The sequence below is a fragment of the Lipotes vexillifer genome, unplaced genomic scaffold (genome assembly GCF_000442215.2).
Source record: "Lipotes vexillifer unplaced genomic scaffold, Lipotes_vexillifer_v1.1 scaffold163, whole genome shotgun sequence".
In the NCBI taxonomy this organism is placed as follows: Eukaryota; Metazoa; Chordata; class Mammalia; order Artiodactyla; family Lipotidae; genus Lipotes; species Lipotes vexillifer.
In genome coordinates this window covers 1,292,316-1,310,375 of record NW_006788722.1, presented here as the reverse complement: position 1 = coordinate 1,310,375, position 18,060 = coordinate 1,292,316, and the positions used below count along the sequence as shown (strand labels likewise).

General features: G+C 35.6%; 1 protein-coding gene across 3 annotated transcripts in view; it reads right to left on the bottom strand.

Moving 5' to 3' along the window:
• Positions 1-1,606: 1,606 nt before the first annotated feature.
• RMDN1 (regulator of microtubule dynamics 1) overlaps positions 1,607-18,060 on the bottom strand; it is a 37,178-nt gene continuing 20,724 nt past the window's right edge. Inside the window, exons 4-10 of one of the 3 annotated variants that reach the window (XM_007461721.1) lie at positions 17,652-17,811; positions 11,597-11,686; positions 7,717-7,772; positions 6,291-6,378; positions 4,800-4,830; positions 2,290-2,423; positions 1,607-1,855 (exon numbers count right to left, since the gene is read on the bottom strand). In XM_007461721.1, coding sequence (XP_007461783.1) covers positions 1,805-1,855; positions 2,290-2,423; positions 4,800-4,830; positions 6,291-6,378; positions 7,717-7,772; positions 11,597-11,686; positions 17,652-17,811 — 610 coding nt within the window. In that variant the 3' untranslated portion in view covers positions 1,607-1,804. The remainder of the gene's footprint in view (positions 1,856-2,289; positions 2,424-4,799; positions 4,831-6,290; positions 6,379-7,716; positions 7,773-11,596; positions 11,687-17,651; positions 17,812-18,060) is intronic. The other 2 variants (XM_007461722.1, XM_007461723.1) reach the window with 2 other exon arrangements.

Sequence of the window (18,060 nt, the reverse complement as noted above, 5' to 3'; positions counted from 1 at the left end):
TTTCTTCTTCCTTTCTGATTAGGATGACTTTCATTTCCTTTTCTTTTTCTATTTCTTTTTTTTTTTGCGGTACACAGGCCTCTCACTGCTGCGGCCTCTCCCGTTGCGGAGCACAGGCTCCAGACGCGCAGGCTCAGCAGCCGTGGCTCACGGGCCCAGCCGCTCCGCAGCATGTGGGATCTTCCCAGACCGGGGCACGAACCCGCGTCCCCTGCATTGGCAGGCAGACTCTCAACCACTGCGCCACCAGGGAAAGCCCGAGACAGTGTTTCCTTAAGTGCTGTCAGTAAGGCCATTCTGGAATGAGGGACAATCTATAAGACAATTGGACTGGCCCCTTCAAAAAGTCAATGCTGTGAGAAAAAAAATGATGGGGTTACTGTTCCAGCTTTAAAAAAAACTAAGGAAGGAAATTAAATGCAATCTATGATCTCTGAATCTAGGTTTTTAAAAGTGTAAGACATTTTGGGACATTTGAGGATATTTGAATATGGTTGAATATTAGATGATGATAAAGAATTACTGTTAACATTCTAGTTGTAATATGGACTTGTATTTACTTAGAAGGATGTCCTTATTCTGAGACGATGAATGCTGAAGTATTTAGGGATGAAATATGTTGTCTGCTATTAATTTTAAAAGTTTAGAAATATATATAAATACGAATATCACACATAAGTAAAATATAGCAAAAGATTAGCAGTTGCTGAACCAGAGATGGGTTTATAAGAGTCCAATATTTTCAGTTTTCCCTTCTGTTTGTTTGAAAATATACATGATAAACTGAAACAGCACATACCCACATTACCTGTGTTTTCCCTTTGAGAAAAATCCACCTACACATACACTCTCAGATTTCTATAAGTGGCATTCAAGATACTACTTTTTACAAAACAAGATTTTTGTAGTGGTGGCACCCCCAGAATCACTGTCCTGCCTATTTAAAACATCTTAATTTCCATTTCCCCCTTGAGTTCTGTGATCCTTTCACCCCATTAGGGAATAGAATTTGAGCCTGCCTATTGATAAAATCAAACCACTTGTAAGACTACCTCACATTTTAAAAAGGAAACCACTCCATTTTGAGGCCTCTCATGACTTCTTTCGTTATACAGGTTGGCTCCAAGATACATCATTTAACTACTTTATACCAAGAACTCTCATCATCCTAACCTCCTAACATTCACTGTACTTCCTCTGCAAGATCTCAGCTTTGAATCAATACAACTAGAAAATGCACTCCCCTATGCCACCTCTTCCACAGAGCTTTCTTTTCTTCTTTTTTATTTCTTTTTCTTTTTTTTTTTTTTGTGGTACGCGGACCTCTCACTGTTGTGGCCTCTCCCGTTGCAGAGCACAGGCTGCGGACGCACAGGCTCACTGGCCATGGCTCACGAGCCCAGCCACTCCGCAGCATGTGGGATCTTCCCAGACCGGGGCACGAACCCGTGTCCCCTGCATCGGCAGGCGGACTCCCAACCACTGCGCCACCAGGGAAGCCCGAGCTTTTCTTGATCTCCCATCCTGATGTGATCCAGTTCATACCCTTTGTATTGCTGGTGTCTCAGGTGCACAATAATCTCAGCCTCTACGCCATGGATATCTCTCTACCACTCTTGTAGCAATTATTTCTTTTGCCTTGTTATTTGTGAAGAAGTCTAGAATTTTGTGTATTTAATTTGTTAAATGGTCACGACATTAAAAGAACTGAGAAAACAGCCATAGAACAGTATGGTTAATGTATTTATTATCTTTATAATTTGGTGAAAAGGCACTGCTGCTTAGATATTTCACTGAAAAATTCTCAGTTCTTGTCACTGAAACCTGTAAGCAACTGAGCAGCTTCTGTCTGTATCTAAAATGGAAGAATACATATTATAAAACAGTACAGCACAGAGATCAACTTGTGAAACAAGTTTATAAAGTAGTTTCTAAGAATTTCCCAAAAACTAGGATAGCACACTGTAAGAATAAAATTTCTTAGAGAACTCAAGAGATGAGACTTAGAGAACTTGTCCACATTAGTACATGTCCCTTGCCTTTTATGTTTTAGAAATCTTTTTCTATCTGCTATATATATGTCAAACAGGAATAATTCTATATTGCAGCAAGTAATTCATACATGTTTGTTGATAGTAACTAAATATGTGCTATACACATTTGAAATAAACACTGTTATTTAACAATATGCATTTGGACAATTACGTTTTTAAAGAAGTTCTTGATTCACCTTTACTTAATGTGCCTCAGTGGAAACCTATCTGCCTTACTTTATTGGAGATGTTTTACCTGTTTATCCTCCTCTGTGTGCGCTGGATAGTCCTTGGCTTTTGTTAGCCAGAAAGCAGCAAGCTTTTTGTTGTGTAGCTTCAAATATGTCTTTCCTAGAAGGAGCAAGTTTTTGCTGTAGAAGTTTGGATCCACTGTACATAAGAAAAACAATTTAAATTTATCTCATATGAAATAGTATTGCTCTTATTTTTAAAGGCTTAATTTTTTTCATCTAAATTCCAATAATATACTTGTGTGGTCAATAAATGATTAGGCTAATTAGAATTCTCTTTTGTTCAACTATTCATATCTCAAAAAGTTTTATAATTACCATTTATTGAGTGTCTACTATGTGCCAGGCACTATATTACACACATTTCTCATTTTCACAGCAATTTTATAAAATTGGTACTCTATTTAATAGATAGAAAACAGGGTCCTGATAGAATATAAGCTCCAGAAGGACAAGGGTTTTCTTTTTATCATCTCTTTTGCTCCCTGCATCCTAAGTGCCTAGAACAGTGCCTAGAACTGTACTCAATATACATTTGCTGAATGAGTAAATGAAATCATGATGATATGTGTATATGTGTGAATACACACACACATTTGGTCAACCTTTACTGAATGTGGGCTATGTTTAAGCATAGATAAACAAAGTCTCTGCTCTTTTGGAATTTATAATGAAAGGGAAAGACAAGCATGAGCACAACTAAATGTAATAAAGGAATAAAAGGAATGCTTTGATAGGTGTACAAATGTTAAAGTGCTATGAGAAACCAAAGAAAAAGCAACTAACTAAGAGGTTACACCTGGGCTAGCGTGGAGGCTGAATAGAATTTTAGCAGGATTCTTGGCTGAAGAAAAAATGTGAACAAAAAGCCTATGAATGAAAGCATGGGACTGTCTCACTAACTTCATTAATTCTTTATACAGTTTCCTCCTATCAACCTGGGACCCTTCTATATTCAAAGCATAATTCTTCCTGGATATAATTTATGATTAACCCTATTTGCCCCTTAACCCAAAATTGTTTTATTTCTTTAATTTGAACATATTTGTGAGATGCCATGTTGATGTGCTTAAAGTTTCCTTGGAGTTAAGTAAATTCATTCCTTCATTCATTCGTCTACTTACTCATTCAGCAAATTTGCCAAGCATTATGTGCTAAGCAATGAGGATTCAATTGTGAGCAAGAAGACAGAGTCCCCATCTTCCCTGAATTTAGTTTTAGACATGTAAACAAATATTCATACTATGGAGTGATAAGGGCCATGATGGAGGAAGTAAAAGGTATTAAAAGCATAGGAGGAGCTTCTAAACCAGACATAGGCCATAATAAGGAAAGGGCGCCCCCTAGAGGAAGTGACCTTGAAGGTAAAACCTGGAGGATGACTGGAATTACCAAGGATTATTTTAGTTCCACAAGAGTATGACCATGTTTTTTTAACAACCCGAATCCTTAAACCTCTAAGGCCCTATTTTAACTTTGCAATTACACTTCTAAGTCTCTGAGGAAAATGCATTCCCAGATCATATCCCTGATATGTAAAACTACCATCTTGAGAGGATATCAATGGAAGGTAGTAACAGTAAATCAGAATTAATGTATTACAGATAGAGTTAAAATTCAGACAAAATTCTTTCTTTAGAAGAAATGCGTTTTAAAAAGTGCTTTGCTATCATGAAAACATTTGAACAAGTCCATATGAGTAGGCTCTAAAATTTAATAAATTGTCTTTAATTTTCTTCTGATTAAGTTTTATAGAAATATATTTGCAATGTTTTTTTTGGGGGGGAGGTGTACTTGGTAACAAAGGCTTATGTCCCTTACTTCTCTAGTTTCTCCTATTAATATTAGGAAGGATAATCTTAGGATAGGCTGATGTTAGGATAGGCTATTTCTTCAAAGTAAGAGTGCAGGAAACTCTTTGTCACAAAAGACAGTATCTACAATAGAACAAAAACTGGCCTGTTTTAAAACCATAGAGTTCTCATTTCAGTGCCATCTGAAATTTGCTGAGAGAGTCCATCTTAAAAAAGTATTTTTCTGTAACTATATGTAAGGTGACGGGCGTTAACTAAATTTGGTGGTGTGATCGTTTTGCAAGGTATACAAATATCAAATCACTATGTTGCACACACGAAGCTAATACAATGTTATATGTCAATTATACTTCAGTTTAAAAAAAAATAAAAACTTGAAATGAAAATAAATGCCTCTGATTAGCTGTGTGATCTTAAATAAACAGTTAATCTGTCAAAGCCTCCTCTCAAAAAGGAAGGTTGAATTACATCAAATGAAGGACCATTCCAGAATTACAGCTCTAAATTCAGTAGCAGTCTATTTCTTACTCAGGTGATCTTTACTAAATAAGGACTTTAAAAATTATTTGATAATGTCTAGCTCAAAAAGAAGTTTATGAAGTATATCAGAATAACTTATTTTTGTTTTAAAAATTCCTATTATATGTGAAGCATTCATACAATTTTAAGTATATTAGTATGTGAAATAAAAAATTTGTTACCTTGCTCTGCCCTGTGAAAGTAGCCTAAGGCCTGTTAAAAAGACAAAAAACCCAAACTTAATGAAAAGTATTAAAACAGAGTCAATTTTAAAAAAGCATTTTCTCAAAAGATCTATTCCTATATTAAATATAAGACAGGAAGTAAATTAAAACATCTTAAAAAAAATCTTAAAATAATGGTCCCAAATGTAAAATAGACAGCTAATGGGAAGCAGCCACATAACACAGGGATATCAGCTCGGTGCTTTGTGACCACCTAGAGGGGTGGGATAGGGAGGGTGGGAGGGAGATGCAAGAGGGAGGAGATACAGGGACATATGTATATGTATAGCTGATTCACTTTGTTATAAAGGAGAAACTAACATACCATTGTAAAGCAATTATACTCCAATAAAGATGCTAAAAAATAATAATAATGGTGAATTCATCAACAGTGAGAGGTTAATATAGCAAAATTGACCATAACACTATTATATCATCAGAATACAGATTACAATTATGTGGACCATTTCTAGTAATAACTTGACTACTACTTAGAACTCATACCAAACTGGCATCACATGCAGAGAGGAAAGAACATTATCATGTGCAACTCAGATACTTTGACCTGTCTCTTCTTAAATCATAACAGGGACTACCAATAAAAACTAGATGAAATCAAAAGCTGAGTTTATTCAGTGATACATGAGTCGTGCTAATGAATTTTTTTGTCCTTTATTACTGAAATTCCTGTATAAAAATTTAAGGTCAGTCTGAAATTCCCTGCTGATTGTGTCATTTTTTCTTAGAATGAACATTCTTTTTAATAACAAATATTTCCCAACTTTGTTCTAACTATACAACTAAATATTGTTTGCATCAAATTCTGCACTATAGCTTCACAGAAAACATTATGATACAAGTATTGGAACAACTTTTTCAACTGTCTGCTTCCTTACTCTGAAAATTTTGTGATGAGTAAACCCAAAATATTTGCCCAGAAATCCCCTTCAAATTTTATTTTTAACAGGAGAAGCAAAAGGCCTTGGAAATATGAGAGACCATGAGCCTTTCAAACCTGCTGTGAAAAAAAAGTTATAATTACTCTTCACTTATCAATACAAACACATGCTTTAATGTCCAGGTAAATGACTCTTATCTTACGGAATGTGTACCTAAAACATGCTAAGAAGCAAATGCTATATTTCTTGTTCTATTTTATGATTTTTATGTGGTATAGATTTCAAGCAGAAAATGAAGGTAGATTTTAACCATGGGTTATTTTAGCTGACAATATACCAGAATTATCAGCTACTCACCTAAAGCAGAAAAAAAAACACTCACCAGTCACAGATAATAATTATTAATAAGCCTTTCTGATAACATAGTTGCACTGGATCATTAGAAACCTGCTCAAGTCCCTCACTGATCAGAACTCCAGATGTGTGGACACTGTAGAGTGACAGAGCAGTTAAGAAATCAGTACTAACTTAACAAAGGACATCACACTACCTCCTCATAGGTGGAACTAGGAGGAGTTGCAAACAGCATTTCAGCAATTCTTCTTTGATACCAAGGCATTTCAGCAAATGTGTAACACCTATGGGGAAATAAAATGACACGTACATTCAAATTAGTTCTTAAAGAGAACTAAGCATCTTAACAGATATAAAAGGAATCTTCTATTATATGTTTAAACAGTCTATACTTTCCATAATATCCAGTAGGTTAATATTTATACTGAATTATCTAGGGACTGATTTATGTTGATCCATCAATTACAGTATACTGTGACAGTATAAATAGTACTATTTATAACAGTAATGATAATACAATACATCATTCACCTTTTGAGTGCTCACTTTGTGCCAAGTGCTAAGTGTTTCTTTCATCTACTCCTTACAATAACTAAATGAAATAGAATCGTTACCCCTATTTTTTTACATAAAAATTCAGAGAAGTTAAAAAAAAATTAAACATGATATACCTAAATAACAATGGCAACCAACAATTTAAAGTCTACATATTTGAAAGGGTGTGGCAAATATTTAACATCCAAAGCTCTTGACAATTTTCTGAAGTAAGTAGGAAAAAAGTGTTGGATCTTTGATTAGGGTCTGAACTCCTTGAGGATGAAACTATTTCGTTCATGTTTGCTTGCCAGCATCTTAATTACTGACTGTCCCTCAACTGTCATTAATTCTCAGTAAGTGTTTTCTTAGTTAAATGTGTCCTTTATCCTGAAGGATATTTACTTCTCTTTTAAAAGAGTTTGATATGGGACTTTGCACTGTTACCCCTCGTAGAAGACAATAAATACTCAGCTCTGTAGACTACACCCAAAGAAAACAGTGGCAAACCTGTCTCAAGAAAGACTCTCAAACCAGTGAGCATTTAATAACACATTGGTTTATGCTCATACCAGCAAAATAATGATGTGCTCTGAACAAAGCTTACATAAAAATGGAAAGATACTGAAAGTCAGATTATATTATACCTCAGATGAATCAGACTGTATTTGACACACCTTGAAGATACCAAGACCCTCTTAGGGCATCCTAGTGTATTACTATAGTTAGATTAATCCAATTCCATTTAGTCTGGTAAAAAAGAATAGTCTTTCCCAAAAAAAGGAATTTTAAAGGTCTAATGAAAAGTTTCAATGTCTTTTTAGTCTTAGAACATTTCTAAATGATCTGAATAACAATGTTTAACAAGATCACAATCAAATTTAGTTATTTTCTAAATACTAAACCCTAAATAACCAGTACAACTGCTAGTTAATATAATGGATTAAACACTCTTGACTGCCAAATAATATTTTTAAACATTTTATATTTTGCTTTTTTATATACTACCAAACAAGATACGTATACATACTACAAAATAAGATCATACTAAAAACCACTGAAATATTTATTTAAAGAAATTTTCTTACCAAATACCCATAAGGTGAATTGCAGTAGCATCTTTAGGGTTGAGTTCAATTGCTTTCTAACAGAATGAGAAAATGAATCATATTTGTTTCCTAAACACCAATAAGTACTTTACTATGTTTGCTGAAGAAAACATGATTAAAAACAATTGCAACTCTGCATTTCAATTTTTCTGATAACAGCAACTTTTTTCCTAATTTTTTTTAACACCTTTATTGGAGTATAATTGCTTTACAGTGTTGTGTTAGTTTCTGTTGTATAACAAAGTGAATCAGATATATGTATACATATATCCCCCTATCCCCTCCCTCTTGCATCCCTCCTAATTTTTTAATTAAATTTATATCAGTACACTATCAATACCTTATACTAAGGTTACTATTTTATAAGATTCAGAGGGACTTCCCTGGTGGTGCAGTGGTTAAGATTCTGCCTGCCAATGCAGGGGACACATGTTCGATCCCTGGTCCGGGAAGATCCCACATGCCACTGGAGCAACTAAGCCCATGCGCCACAACTACTGAGCCCACGCATCACAACTACTGAGCCCACGGGCCTAGGGCCCATGCTCTGCAACAAGAGAAGCCACCGCAATGAGAAGCCTGTGCACTGCAATGAAGAGTAGCCCCCCCGTTCACCGCAACTAGAGAAAGCCCGTGTGCAGCAACAAAGACCCAGCACAGCCAAAAATAATAAAATAAATAAAATTTAAAAATTAAAAAATTCAGAAAATGATAGGATTTATCAAGATGAAGAAAATACAAAATCTGTAAACAAATCTAATTTTGAAAACTAATAATCTAGAGCTCTCAATATTTCTTCTAGATTAAAGGAAAAATAAAGAAAGTTCCTTTTTGGCAAATCCTGTATCACTATTGAGTAAAAGTATTCTTTGTTAAAAGAACAAAATACAAAATAATTTTAGAAAGTCTCTTCCTATGTGCAAATTTTGTTTAACTTCCCCATCTACACTTAACAAAGGAAAAATACTACTTGTTCACAGAATTTATTAATTATGTATAATATAAAATATATTGATAAAGTCTCCCTAATTTCTATTTACTATGTGAAAGTCCTATGTGAACTAATGTAAAGCATAAACTACAGAATAACTTTAAAGAAATGACTCCTCCTTTTACATTATTTTGTTGAAAACCACTCAGGAAATCTCATAGATTAATGTTAATCCTACTAATGATAAAGTTTTTAAAAAGTCAGGACTCCCTAGCTTATGCTTTTCTATAGACACATATTTACTTTCAGTTGATAATGTGTGAGATACACATTTTCAAATATCTGTACTGGTTACCAGAGTGGTTCTGAAGCCAGACCACCAAGGTTTAAATCACAGCTCAATGACTTCTTACTTTTTGACCTTGGCAAGTTCTATATTCTTTCCATGCCTGAGTTTGCTTGTATAGGATCAAGAAATCAGTACACCTACCTTATAGGGTTGTGGTGAAAATTAAATGAACAGGTAACAGGAGGTGCTTACACAGTAATATTTTCTATCATCAGGATCATCATTATTTTTACGTTTCGTAAGTTTCAGACTCTTTATTACCACCACTGATCATAATGTTAGTAACGGAAGAGATAATAGCTAAAATAAGGCTAATCAAGTATGACTTGGCAGAAATCCTGTTATCAACAATATGGGTAAGAATCAGCACTGACCTAATTTTTACTTTTCTATAAACAGAGTGATATGATTTACATGGCAAAATATATTTTAAAGTATATACAACTTATATTCAAAGCAACCTTTCCCAATCAGCGTTCCACTAGAAAATTAAGCCCTACAAGAAATTATATGAGTAACTACATTTTCCATTCTACCAAGAATGGTACAGAGCTAGTCCATTTTGATGCAAGGAAGAGAAGTTAATTCATCATATACAATGGATGCCTTGGGGCATTACAGTTTAATTTTCTTTTGGGATGGATTGAGAGGGGCTACTCTCAAGCAAACCTTTTCTTTTGTAATTCTTTCTGCCATTAGTTTAAACATCTTCAAAAACAATGCAAAGATAATAATTCCTTATGACTTTAGATGTAATAATGGAATCTGAATAGAAGTAGTATAAATGATCTTTTAACATGTAAATACTTAACACTGTCAGTTTTAAATAACATACTCATTTGAGAACTTATGAAAAACATGTTATTTTTAAATAATCTATAGCCTTCACTGTTTCTTTAAAGTATACATTAATATATTTTCTGCAGCATTTCATTATTCACATTGGAAGTTATCTGTCAGGTATTTCTACATCCCAAGGTACAAGTAATTTAAATGATTTATCTAATGACACTAAGTAAATTACTATATTTCACTGAATCTAAGATACCATAAACGTTATGACACATCATTATTTTATATACCACTAAGAAAAAAGCACTGCCAATTATAAGATACCACTGATTATATATAATGCAATCTGATTTCAAAGGTCTTAAAACGTGAAAAATGTATATTGTTAAATTGAAATATATATGTACGTGTATCGATATATACGTATATGTGTGTGTGTGTGTGTGTGTGTGTGTGTGTGTGTATATATACACTACTGATGCCCAAATAAGAAGCTAGGTCTCCTGACTCCTAGTCCAATGTTCTTTTCCACTAGTCATTACATTAACTAGGAATTGAAACTATACTGATAAATATGTTTGTTTTCATCACTTTCTCTTCCTGTGTGTTTTTGAGATGGTCTATAATATCAAAAGACAGGGACTTCCCTGGTGGTGCAATGGTTAAGAATCCAAATGCCAATGCAAGGGACATGGGTTCGAGCCCCGGTCCAGAGATCCCACACCTGGTGGTGCAATGGTTAAGAATCCAAATGCCAATGCAAGGGACATGGGTTCGAGCCCCGGTCCAGGAAGATCCCACATGCCGCAGAGCAACTAAGCCCATGCGCCACAACTACTGAGCCTGTGCTCTAGAGCCCGCTAGCCACAACTGCTGAAGCCTGCGTACCTACAGCCCGTGCTCCACAACAAAGAGAAGCTACCACAATAAGAAGCCCACACACCGCAACAAAGAGTAGCCCCCACTCGCTGCAACTAGAGAAACCCCGTGCATGGCAACAAAGACCCAACCCAGCCAAAAATGAAAGAGAGAGAGAGAGAGAGAGAGAAAGAAAGAAAGAAAGACAAATACACTGCAGTTTTTTAGCTGCAGTTTTTTTGTTGTTTGTTTTTGGACAATGGAATAGTGTGTATGCACATCATGAAATATACAAACTCCTGGAGAATTTCTGGCACCTAAGGAAGAGCTTACTATAAATAAGTAAATTAACTTTGGGGGAAATATTAAAACACACACAGAGATCATAATCGTATACACTACTATTACCTTTGGGAGTGGTATGTCAATTATATTAGATTGTTAGATGAGACTACACCTCCTGGCACTCAGGACTTTGTATAAGCCTCTCCCACATTCTCTAGTCTTGACCACGTTACTTGTTTAGGTCGACAGGTTATTACCAAGCGTGATGCAAACATGCTTGATAAAAGTTTGCACAATGGAAATTTTCCCTTGGAATGCTCACTCTTGGAAGCCAGCTACCATGCTATAAAGAAGCTTGGGCTACACTACTAAATAATGGGAAGAAAAGTAGAGAGAAACTGTTGTAGATGAGAGTGCATCTTCTACATTCCCGTCCCAGCTGAGGGTCCAGGTGAATGTAGCCCTCTAAATGACCTCAGCTACAACAAGCAGAACAGAAGCACCACTGTGCACAGTTAATCCACAGAACTGTGAGAAATAGTCATTGTTTTAGGCCACTAAGTTTTAGGTGGTTTGCTATACAGCAAGAGATAAGTGAAACAAATCTATTCAGAAAACTAATGACTTTTAAAGTTCATCAGTACCTCAAAATGCTCCTTGATCATGTAGGCATTTGCAATTTTAGCCCTGATTCCTTCATAATCTCCAACATCACTAATACAGATTGCATACCACTAAAAATAGAAGAAAAAAAGAAGTAAGAATAATAATACTCAATAGTATTCCATTCAATACAAGGTAAAACAATAACTACTGATATTTATTCCTCAGTAGTCATTTAACAAAAAGCAGAGGACAAAAACTGTATTAAATATACTGGAATATACAAGAAAAAGTAGACATGGCTCTCAAGGAACTTGGACATGTTTTTAGAGAACTATAATACAAGGCAGAGGGTAGTGTATCTCTAAGAAAGTTACCAACACAATGGGGAGATAACAATTCATATTTATGGTATGAATATAAATTTATAGAAATGTGCGATTTAATAATTATTATTTTATTTTCTTATCCTATTTTATTGGAGCTGCTGCTTCTCCCGCACCTGCATTGTTATAGTAATAACAGCCACATTTGTCAATTGTGACCTTGTCCCCATACCCATAGCTGGATACAGACCCAAACTGAGATAATCTGAGTTTCTTCCCTAAGAACCAAAACCAAAATATCCAAGCTTCATAAACCCAGATGCTATGGAAAGTCACAAAACTGAGGATGAGAAAAAAACTAAAGTAAAAAAAGATTTGCAGATAACAGCAAAGAGGAAAGACAATGAAGCCTCAGAGCAATTGAGCCAGTTTCTCCTGAAGCCTAAATGCATCTTGCCTTTGGGTTCTGTGAGATACAATAGTTTCTTATAAACACGCACCATTTCTTTTTGTTTGTGCTTATATCTGTGAAATTTTAATAATTATAACCATAAAAACGTTAATATTAAACTTCTGTTTAAATCTATTCTCCACCAAAATCTTTTGTATCTTGATTTTTTTATTGAAAACAAAAGAGTATAATTTAAATCCCACACTGACTATGCTCATTTAATCTCCATTGACAGTCACCCAGCTGCCCAAATTCAGATGACTAGAGGTGTCATACAGGGTTTCAAATTTGGTGCTCTGATCTCTTCCCAAGTATCAGGGCTCTAGATAAAATCACCTTCTCTTACGCATTTAACTATCATCTATATCAAAGCAAACACAAACTTATGGATGAATCCTAAACATTCTGCTTAGATTGGCATTTAGTTACTACATAGGACTGTTAATTAATGATCATACTAGCAAGAGCTGATGGTAGGAGCTGTGATCATGGGTGATTTTTATTTCCATATTGGTACTTTTTTTCAATTTCCAAAATGTCTATTTTCTGTAATAAGTTTACATTATTTTTAAAGAAAACTTTTCTTTTATAACAGATAATCTAGCCAAGAAGGGGTAATAGATACTATACCTACCTTCTTGCCTGAAAGGCTAAAATAAGCAGACAAAATATAAGAAATAAAGACTCTCAAGATATTATACACATCAGACAACAGTGACATCTCACAGATGAGAAACAAATGAGATGAGCCCTATGGCTGCCCTGGAGAAATTTCTAGGTTGAAGCCCAGGGAGGCAAAATAGGCCAAGCAGTGTCTCTGCTTTGAAGAGATGGAACTGGGAGGCTGGGGAAGCCCAGGTGTCTGGAGTTCACAGAGCAGAATACTGTAGAAGAAACAGCTGACCGGAGCTAGAACTCCAGATGAAGAATGCAGAGGGTCACCCTTTTCAGCTGAGTAAAGATCATCGCTTGCATATGAAGAGACTATCCAAGGCTGAGTAAAGAACCACCCAAAAGGTTTGGAAATCAAGAGCTCACAAAGATCTAGGAATATCAGTTGTAAGGAAAACAACAACAAAAAAGCCCTCCAAATTGAATGCTACTCTAGTCCTACCTAAAAGCCTTCTTTCCTGCTACTTTGAAGATCCTCTTTGACAGTTACTTGACACTGAAAAATTACAAAACACTGATGAAAAAAAAAGACCTAAACAAAGGGAAAGAATGCATAAGTTCATGGATTGGAAGATATCGTTAAGATGGTGATAGTCCCCAAATTGATCTACAAATTCAATGAAATCCCTTTGAAAAATCCAACTGGCATCTTTGCAGAACTTTACAAGTTGATCCTAAAGTTCATACGGAAATTCAAGGGACTGAGAATAGTCAAAGAAAGTCAAAACAAAAGAAGAACAAAGTTGGAGGACTCACACTTCCTTGTTTCAAAACTTACTACCAAGCAATAGTAATCAAGACATTGTGGTACTAGCAGGATACACAGTGACCAATGGAATAGAACTGAGAGCTCAAAAATAAACCCATACAGGGCTTCCCTGGTGGTGCAGTGGTTGAGGGTCCGGCAGGGGACGCAGGATCATGCCCTGGTCCGGGAGGATCCCACGTGCTGCAGAGCGGCTGGGCCCGTGAGCCATGGCTGCTAAGCCTGCGCGTCTGGAGCCTGTGCTCCTCAATGGGAGAGGCCACAGCGGTGAGAGGCCCTCGTACCACAAAAACAAACAAACAAACAAACAAAACCATACATTTATGTTGAACTGATTTTCATCAAGGATGCCAAGACCATTCAGTGGAGAAAGAATAATCTTTTCAACAAATGGTAGTAGGACAACTAGATATATATATGCCAAAGAATGAATTTGGACTCATACCTCTCACCATGCATAAAAGTTAAGTCCAAATGTACCAAAGACCTAAATGTAAGAACTAAAAAATATAAAACTCTTAGAAAGAAACACAGGTGAAAACCTCTGTAACACTGGATTGGGCAAGTGTTTTTAGATATGACATCAAAAGCACAAGCAATCAAAGAACAATAAATATATTGGATCTTATCAAAATTAAAACCTTTTGCAAAGAACACTATTAAGAAAGTGAAAAGACAAGCCACAGGATGGGAGAAAATATTTGCAAGTCATATATCTAACAAGGGACTAGTATACTGAAAATATTCTCTTACAATTCAACAATAAAAAGACAAGTTTAAAAATGGGCAAAGGGCTTCCCTGGTGGCGCAGTGGTTGAGAGTCCGCCTGCCGATGCAGGGGACACGGGTTCGTGCCCCGGTCCGGGAAGATCCCACATGCTGCGGAGTGGCTAGGCCCATGAGCCATGGCCACTGAGCCTGCGCATCCGGAGCCTGTGCTCCACAACGGGAGAGGCCACAACAGTGAGAGGCCCGCGTACCGCAAAAAAATAAATAAATAAAAATGGGCAAAGAATTTAAATCGACATTTTCTCCAAGGAATATATACAAATGTCTGATAAGTATATGAAAAGATGTTCAATATCACTAGTCATTAGGAAAATGCAAATCAAAACCATGATGAGATACCACTTCACATCTGCTAAGATGGCTATAATTTTTAAAAATGGACAATAACAAGTGTTGGCAAGGATGTGGAAAAACTGGAACCCTCATACACTGCTAGTGGCAATGTAAAATGGTACAGCTACTTTGGAAAATAATTTGACAGTTCCGCAAAAAGAATTACATAGAATGACCACATGAACCAGTAATTCCACTACTAGGTATATACTCAAAAGAATTTAAAACAGATATTTAAACAAATACTTGTGCACGAATGTTGATAGCTACACTATAAGCAATAGCCAAAGGTGGAAATAAATGTCCATCAACTAATGAATGGAAAAAAAAAAACAAACAAATGAATGGATAAACAAAATGTGGTATACAATGAAATATTATTCATCCATAAAAAAGAATAAAGTACTGATAAATGCTGCAAGGTGAATGGACTTCAAAAACAATTAAGTGAAAGATGTCAGACACAAATTATCCCATATTGTATGATTCCAATTCTATGAAATATCCAGAGTAGGTAAAGCCATAGGGACAGAAAGCAGATTAGTGGTTGTCAGGGGCTGGGAATAAGAGGGAATAGAGAGTGACTGTTTAATGGGTAGAGGGTTTCCTTTTGAGGTGATAAAAATGTTTTGGAACTAGAGAGAGGTAACTATTGCATAACACTGTAAATGTATAAATGCCAATGGTATAAGAATGTGAAATGTATAAAATGGTTACTTTTATGTTATGTGAATTTACCTCAATTAAAAAAATAAATAAAAGCAGGTGTTCACACAAAAACCTGTACGGATTTATTTATAGTAGCATTATTCATAATAGCCAAAAAATGGAAACAACCCAAATGCCCATCAGCTGATAAATGAATAAACAAAAATGGTATTTCCATACAATGGAGTATCATTCAGCCATAAAAAGGAATGAAGTACTGTCACATACTCAGCATGGATAAACGTTGTTCATCCATGGCTAAGTGAAAGAAGCCAGACACACAAAGGCCACATACTGTATGATTTCATTTACATGAAATGTTCAGAACAGGCAAATTAATAGAGACAGAAAGTAGCTCAGTGCTTGCCAGGGGACAGGAGCAGGAGACAACAGGGACTAACTGGTTATAGATATGGGGTTTGTTTTGGGGGTAACTGACGTGTTCCGGAATTAGATAGTGGTGAAGGTTGAACAACATAGTAAAATATGCTACAAACCACTGAAGTGTATACATTATAATGGTAAATTTTATATAATGTGAAGAATATAAAACAAGTAAAAATAAAAGCAAGAATTAGCATCTCCTTACAAGAAGTATATGTTAAATATAAAGGCACAAATAAAAGTAGAAGGACAGAAAAGGATGTAACATGTTAACAATCAAAAGAAAACAAGAGTGGTTACATTAATATCAGACAAAGTAGACTATAAAACCAAGAATATTTCTAGAGATAAAGAAGATCATTTTACAATGATAAAGAGATCAACACATCAAGAAAATATAACAATGCTAAATGTTTATAATCCTAATAACAGCACTTTAAAATACATGGTGCAAAAACTAAGAAAACTGCAAATAGAAACATAAATTTACAATTATACTTGGAGATTTCAACATCCCTCTGTCAATAATTTATAGAAGTAGACAGAAAATCAGTAAGGATACAGAAGATTCAAACACCACTATCAACCAACTTGACCTGAATGACAACAGCTGAATAAATATTCTTTTCATGTGCAAAAAGAATATTTACAAATATGGACCATATTCTGGGCCATAAAACAAGTCTCAGGGGCTTCCCTGGTGGTGCAGTGGTTGAGGGTCCGCCTGCCAATGCAGGGGACATGGGTTCGAGCCCTGGTCTGGGAGGATCCCACATGACACGGGGCAACTGGGCCCGTGAGCCACAACTACTGAGCCTGCGCATCTGGAGCCTGTGCTCCGCAACAGGAGAGGCCGCGACAGTGAGAGGCCCGCATGAAGAGTGGCCCCCATCGCCGCAACTAGAGAAAGCCCTCGCACAGAAACAAAGACCCAACACAGCCAAAAATAAATAAATTAAAATAAATAAATTAAAAAAAAAAAAGTCTCAGCAAATTTAAAGGGTCTGTTATGTTTAATCCTTAATATAAACAAGTAGTGGTGGAAGTGGGGGGTGAGGGGGAGACAGAACCATCCCCTAAAGGGAGCATCTGGAAATGCATGGAGACAGAATTTGGTTGTCACAATGACTTGGGGGCTCCACTGAGGACAGTCTAGTATGATAAAGTGATGTCCTTATCCAAAATACCAATAATGTCCCCTAGTCTCCCCACAGTATCCACTGAATAACATTCTAAACCAGTCAGGAAATCCAGAAGCTAGTGGAGTTACATGTAAAAAGTTATACTAGATCTCAGTTGTCCAGCTGCTATACTCCTACCTCCACATAAAACAAATATAATGTGAGGAAAAAGAGAAAACATTTGTCCAGTGTTTGTACTACTAGAAATAAAGATAGAGGTAATTCATGAAACTACTAACCCTTTGGTTTAAAAAGAAGCCTTCACAAAAGTAATTTATCAAACATACTAATGAACTTAGAATAAATGTTTAAGAATGCAAAGAACTACTTCTTTTTTAAAAAAAATGTTATAAAAATAAACCTCTTCCCTACTTCTTTAAAAGAGAGTTATTTCTTTCCTATGTAAATTAGAGACAATAGATAAGTACAGACCAATGTCCCTCTCAGTAGTACATGGTAACAGTTACAGTACGGTAAGCACCTCACCTTATGAGCTGCAAAACTTGATTCATTTTTTTCTAGTGCCCTTTTTGCATACTCTAGGGCTTCATACACCAAGAGCTTTTTCTCCTCTTTTGAGGTTCCACTGAGTTGAGCTATATCACGTGATGCCCGTGCCAAACGCCACAGTAACTCTGCATCTTCACTGATTTGAAATAAATATAAAACAACAACCATTTTAGCTCAATTTTAAAATTGTTAAAGGTCATATCACTAATGAATACATACGGTCTTTCAGGTCAGTGAGGATACAGCGAGCAATATGATATCAAAATCCATTTTTCATGTTAAATTTATTATTTTCTACCATACAAAAACTGTATTTGACAAAATTTCCTATAAAATATCCAATATTATACATAAACATTAATTTATAATATTTAAAATACTAACT